The sequence below is a fragment of the Pristiophorus japonicus genome, chromosome 1 (assembly GCF_044704955.1).
Source record: "Pristiophorus japonicus isolate sPriJap1 chromosome 1, sPriJap1.hap1, whole genome shotgun sequence".
NCBI classification, from domain to species: Eukaryota; Metazoa; Chordata; class Chondrichthyes; family Pristiophoridae; genus Pristiophorus; species Pristiophorus japonicus.
In genome coordinates, this window is record NC_091977.1 from 50837370 (window position 1) to 50844341 (window position 6972).

The window sequence follows — 6972 nt, forward strand, 5'->3', positions numbered from 1 at the left end:
TGCCAGGTAACTATAAAGTAGATGGAGGTGAGACAGGAACCCAGAAGGTGATCCACAATGAGATTCATGGCGTTGTCTACAGTTACGCCTTCTTCCACTTTGTCTTTTTTCTTGGCTCCCTGTATGTGATGATGACCTTAACAAACTGGTTTGAGTAAGTAAACTGCAAGCAATTTCTGTTAAGCTATCATAAAAAGGACTATACATACATGTACTGCTAGATTTCCTGTGGTGTTTGTCACAAATAACAACTTTAAGAAGGAACAATTGACTGCTTAAATAAATTTGTCCCCCCCCCTCTCAGCCAGCCTACGTGCATAAATAAATCTGTCAATCACAACCACAGCTCCTGTTTATATAATTAGAAAAGAAATAGACAAGCATCAAAATATTTGATCTAACTGTATTATGAATCTAAATATATTGGAGACTGGGAACACTCACTCTGTTTGCATGTTGTTTATTCTTGCTACAAAATTGGTAGCCAGCCAAGAAAAGTAACCCTGAAGTTTCTGCATGCATTTCTTTCCATATGTTCAAGCTTGGGTTTGGGCTGTGGTGAAGAATCGCAGATCATGTACCCAAGGTCATACCTTTTAATTGGACTGGGAGGGAAGCATTGGACCATGTCAGGGAAGGAGTTAGTATATTATCAATTTTATTATGTCCATCGCACAGGATACAATTATTTTTGGTAGAATGTAATGGTGGGGGGAGGAAAGCGGGGAGAAAAGTTTGGGTAATATGATTGGTGAATAGGAAACAGAAAATCATACATCACAGAAGGAGGCCATTCGGCTCATCGTGCCTGTGCCGGCTCTCTGAAAGAGATACTAACTCGTCCCACTCCTGTGCTCTTTCCCCATAGCCTTGCAAATTTTCCCTTATTCATAATCAATTAAAAAAGTTGAAAAACAAAAGATTTAAATCATTGAGAAAGAAGGAACCTGCCGCTACATAGACAGCAGTCACAAGTTCAGTTAACATGAGAGATAGTGTATGTATATCCTTTTGGTTTACTTTAATTGCCCTGGGGTCTTGCACAGCAGGAGGCCATTTTTGCCATCATGCCTGTGCCATCAAATGGCAGAAAGTGACCCCACTCCAGGCTTTGCCAAAGCCAATACTTAACTAGTTGCTACCAAAGGTGCGTGTGTGGCTGCCTGCTCTTTCGCTCACCTGGTCAGTGATCCCGTATTGACCTAGCGGAGATTGAATTGCAGGTATAATCCCATGTCTTCATGCTACACCATGTACAGCATCGCTATGCTGCTTGTAGCTGGAGTTGTGCTTATTGAGCTAATGTGAAATCAGTAGGATATTTGCCAGAGTCTTTATTGAAAGCTGCTTCTTCACGGGTATGCTGTATAATTCTATAAGGTATGAACTTGTGGGAAAGAAGGGACGCTGGTGTTCAATTTTGGACATGATTTGTAAGATTAGATGGTAACAATTTCATGGTTATGCAGCATAAAAGTAGATGTCTGAATTGCAGCTGAATAATCATTGAATCATAGAAATTTACAGCATGGAAAGAGGCCATTTCGGCCCATCGTGTCTTGCATTGGCTGAAAAAGAGCTAGCCAGCGTAATCCCACTTTCCATGGTCCGTAGCCATGTAGTTAATGGTACTTCAAATGCATATCCAAGTACTTTTTAAATATGGTGACCATTTCTACCTCTACCACCCTATCAGGCAGTGAGTTCCAGACTCCCACTACCCACTGGGTGGAAAAAAGTTCTCCTCAGCCCCTCCCCACTAATCCTTCTACCAATTACTTCTATGTCCCCTGGTTGTTGACCTCTGATGGAATGCCGGTTGAATTGGAAATGATGAGCATGAAGATACAAATTGAACCACTTTTAAATTTCAGTGGTTTCTACTGTATTGAAAGGGAGCAAACATTGAGATTTAACCATATTGCCTAACAGATTTGAAAATAAAAGCAAGTAATAGCAAATGTATTTTCTTTCTAACCTTCCTCAAAGACAGTTCTTGTTTTAAAATAAATAAAACCATGTTTCTCTGTTCACAGGTACAATTTTGTTAATTTGGAAAATTTATTTGTACCTGGGAACTTGTCCACCTTCTGGATTAAGATGGCGTCCTGCTGGCTATGTGTCTTGCTGTTTTTATGGACCCTTATTGCTCCCATGTGTTGTCCAAACCGTGAATTTTCAGTGTAATTTTTTTTAAATCTTCCTGGAACTCCAGTTTCCAACATCCCTCTTCCATCTTAATTTGTCATGTTAAATACCTACCCTGTTGACTATTGCAAAGGTTTGATCCATCTTACTGTAATTTACTCTAGCTATGGGATTTTTTAATACTATCTGTCAACAATGTTTTATATGTTAAATTACATTTCTTCAGGTTTCTATAGGGATAGTATTTCAGAGTTGAATGGGGTTAGAGAGTCTCATCAGTAACTCCAGTGAGTTTGATTGGGAAACATGATACAATTGATTGGTCCAGCAGTTCCAGTGAAGGGGGAGGGGAGGGGAGGGGAGAGGTTGGGGATGGGTGAGTCGAAAACATTACTTAGAAGGGGAAGTCTGGAAGTTCACAAGAATAATGTTGCGTTGTTGGCTTATATTGAGGCAGCATTAGGAAAATAAACAATTTGAACTTGGCAAGATTAGGTAACAATTTCAGCACCATCCATATATACAGCACAGTACCAGATTACATATAAATAGAATTATTGGGCCCGAACTTGGTCAAAGCTAAGGCCTGCCCAAGTGCCACCCAAAGGACTACCGAGAGACCCAGCGGTATTTTGGCAAGGAGATTCCTCAAAAAGATCGGCAAAGACCGCCTGGCGGCAAATAAAAAACTTGCGCCCTGAATGTGGGCAGCAGCGGGCGGGAGCTCCCAATCTCGGTGGCAAATGCAATCCTCGGTAAAGTGCCGCCGAGGATTGAGTCGGGCTCAGGGTGGGAGGAACACACAAAAATAAAAATTTACAAAAAAAAAAACTCACTCGAAAACTTTCAGGGGACCCCATCCACCTGAATTGCTGTTTTTTTTTAAAAGAAGAGTTTACGAACCCTTTCCTGCAGGTCTTCATACTTACCGTTGGGGTTAGACCTGCCTCCATGCGCCGGTCCTTCGCCCTGCTGCCGCCGACTCCCGCCCGGAGGAATCTGGCAGCTCGGCGGGCGGGAGGACACTTGCATGCCTTGTGCGCTAGCGGACGTCAGCGGGCGGTTCCCAGCAGTCCTCCCCTCCCGCCGGCAGGGGGCCGAGAGGAAACATTACTTGGAAGGGGAGACCACCCCAAAAAACTCAGCCGCAGCGGGCGCTGAGTGCACCAAGTTCGGGGCCGCTATGTAAATTGACATGTTAAGTAACCTAAAGGTTGTCAAGTAACAATTGGTCAACCTAGCTGTTGTGGTAAATTGCAGTCCAGCAAGTTGCCACTGAATCCCAATTTGTGTCTGACCCAATCTACAGTGGTACTGTTATCTGTGTATAAACCTGAATAAGGATGGCTCTTTTTGTCTGTCTCACCTAAAGTGTGTACAGAGATGAGATTCTACACCTTGACAACTTCTAGACTGAAAAGGAAAACTGGAAGTTTTAGTGCTTAGAAATGAACAATAATGTAAAATATCAAATCTTTTCAATTAAAATAAACAGAATTCCGATGTATAGTGGATGTAAAGTAGTCTGAAGTAAGATTTAGGGACTTATGCAAAGGGGGTGTGTAGTTACTTGGAATATATATGGGGAAGTGGGGTTGTTATTCAAATAATCAACTTAAATTTAATGCAAGTGTCTCCTCTTTTTGGATTTCATTGTCTACCTCTCTTTCCCCCTCCCCCACCCCCACCCCCCGCCCATGCTAATTATTTAATTATTTTGTTTGTTGATCATGAAGAAATGCCACCATATTAAGACAATTGCATCAGAACCGTGTGGTAATGTCACATTTATGCAGCACTTCGGACCAAAATATTCTGGCTGTATGTATCACAAATTGCCAACAGGAGTGAACTGTAAAGAAGATGTATGTGGAAAAATTTTAAGGTGCTTGGGTTAAATCAAAGAGTTGCGCTTCCTGTGATATGTTAATATATGAAGAAACTGAAAAGGGTTGATTGTATGGAGTGTTTTGATGCGGGTATTCGTGTGTATTTATTTAACTTGTAGATTTTTTCAAAAATAGTGTTTGATGCAAAATTAATTAGTGTTACAGCAGCCAAGTCGGTCAAGAAAACTTGGTCACATCAGACACTAGGTCAGATGTGTGGCTGTAAATTAAGTAAAACTACTGGAACAAATAAGTTTATGCTGCCTTTTACCAAATGCTAGTCTTAGTTTGGCCAAATTTTTCCTTTCATTTTAGCCAAGTGGTAACTGCGTTGGCATAAAAATCTATTCTAAATATTTGTTTGATTAAACTTGTAAATCTCTAATAGGCCAAATAAAACAGACTCTCTGCTGCCCAGCTTAAACCCCATATGACATTGCTGAGCCAAATTGACAAGGGCAGCTTGTGCTCACTGCCTCTCCAAATTGTTGCACTGTACTCAACATCCTCTTTTAAGATTGCACCAAATGGGGGAAGAAAAGCTTCAGTAACTAGTATTTATGGTCTTTCTAAATAATCCCTCATGGGGAATTGATAAAGTGAAGAAAAATAGATTATGAAGTGGGCCAGAAGTAATTATGTACATTTCATTTTTTTAATCTTTTGGAGCAAAGACTAAAGTTTTTTTTAAAAAGTGGAACAAGTTCAGAACAAATTGTGATTGTGCCATTTGCAGTCTGGTCTGAGGAAGTGGAGGAAAGCAGATTTTGTTTTTTGTGTAATACTACTTGAGATTGGGACTTTCTGAAACCCATTTCATACAGAAGCTTGCAAAGTCACTCTATCTAGTGGAGGGGAACATACAGTATCACATTGACACTGACAAGAACTGAAGCATGCAGTTGATGTCTGAATCTTGCTCTTTATCCTCAGTCCTGTGGAGATGGGGGTTGGGGGTTGGTGGAGATGGGGCTTAAATGGCCAACTGTCTTATGACGTCACCAGAATAAAATTGAATTGCTTTACTTACTTCAATTTTCTCATTCCACCTTTTCCAGAAGCATTAATGGCTGGTGGTAACTATGTTCTATGGAGCTCTTTGCTCATTTCCAGCAAGAGTTAACTTGAAATGAAGAGGATAAATGCAGCTGTTAAAATCCACTGACAATCGAGTATTGCGTCATTTAGCCGCCCACCAGGCCTGCTAACCCAGTAAACCCTGAGTTGATTACTAAAATTTTCAGCTTCATATATGTTCCAACTCAAAACTATATGACAACTTTTTAAAAGGAGCTGCAACTTTGTTGCATGTGGACTGTTTGTGAGAACTTTGAAAACAAAGTTGACAGTGTTTTTGCCTACTGCAGCCTTCCTACAGTGTTTCATGCAGTAATAGCAAAAATGTCTGAGCTAATGTTCACCTTCTGAGGCACACCCAACAGTATATTTCAAGAATAATTGATTAAACACAGTAACATTTGGTTTATCGGCAGTGCCTTTTGTGGATGTTTTGTTTCTGTGAATTATGGGGAGGGGGAATGAGTTTAATGCAGAACTGCAACTTGCAGACTTTCTGCTGTAATAGCCCCGGTAGGCGGGAAAAGAGTTACAATTTTATAATCCGGATTTTATGGTACCTGTACCTGAAATCGTATTTCTGGAAAGACGAAAGTTTATAAAAAAACGTTACTTGGAAACCGGGCATGCTGAAGTGTCGCCTGTGTAAGATTACCTGGGTATCTCAATTATTTTCAAGTCACAAGTTAATGTGCACTTTTGACTGGTATTTGCCGCCCCCCCCCCCACCCCCATTGGGTACAAATGTTATTGTTGATGGAGACTGGTTTGCAGCATCTGCAGAATTCGTTCCCTGTGAATTTTTATTCCCATACTGGTGCTAATGACAGGTATGCTTGTCCAATTGGGGCTTACAAGTTTCATATGTTGGACGATTTTGCTTCTCCCTGTGGCCATATCTCATTGCCTCAGATTTTCTGCAAAATGCCTCATTTTATAACCGTTTCGTATGTAATTGATGGCACTCAGTGTCCCAAGATTTAAATAACTTTTTACACCATGGACTCTAATCTGAGGCAACATTGCCTGCATTTGTGTCCAACTATTTGCCTGCGCCAAACAACAACAAAAGTCCTGTCCTTTAATGTGCAGGTTTTGTTACAGGGCAATTGCATATTTTTATAAAGATGTGGCAAAGGTTCTTTACTACATTTATGTTTTTTTTAAACACAAGAGTATCTCCATTAACTTTTGCAATAGTAATCTTTTGATATGACTGTTTGTTTATTTGTGCTTGTCATTGTTTTAATATGGCTTGCTTATTGTCAGGTTATCAGTCGTCTTTAAAATACGCTAATTTAAGGTGGATGTTTTATTTATCCAGCTCCTGAATTGCTGATACTTCTTAAATGTACTGTTCACAAGTGGTTGATTCTCTCAGCTGCCAGTTATCTATTTTTAAGTAAATTTCACTAAATGTTCTAATGGAGTTCTTCAATTTTTTTTCACAAGTTATTCCTGGCTATACAATTAAATGTTTTCATGTAAAGATTTATACGTTTAATATTTTTTTCTTGTATACAAGTTCCAATGTAATGTGGCTTTACTGATTTTCTACCTTACAAGCACACATTCTGTTTTTATTAAAATACTCAATAAATTGGAGTTCTTTTTTTTCTGAACTGTACTGCTTTGAAGTGTGTTTGATGAGAATCTACAAAATACTACACTAATCTGGAGAGGCTTTACTTGATTTTATTTTAATAAAATTGCACGAACTTGAGTGAAAGAAAAATAAAGTCTTGCATTTATATAGCGCTTTTCACGACTGCAGGACGCCCGAAGCACTTTACAAGCACTTTTTGAAGTGTAGTCACATTTGTAGGAAACTCTGGCAGCCAATTTGTGCATAGCAAGC

General features: G+C 39.8%; 1 protein-coding gene across 2 annotated transcripts in view; it reads left to right on the top strand.

Moving 5' to 3' along the window:
• The window catches only part of serinc5 (serine incorporator 5), a 102486-nt gene extending 95750 nt beyond the window's left edge, over positions 1 to 6736 (top strand). For both annotated transcript variants that reach the window (XM_070879740.1, XM_070879739.1), the window contains exons 11-12: positions 7 to 154; positions 2037 to 6736. In XM_070879740.1, the coding sequence (XP_070735841.1) occupies positions 7 to 154; positions 2037 to 2187 (299 nt within the window). In that variant the 3' untranslated portion in view covers positions 2188 to 6736. The remainder of the gene's footprint in view (positions 1 to 6; positions 155 to 2036) is intronic.
• Positions 6737 to 6972: the final 236 nt, after the last annotated feature.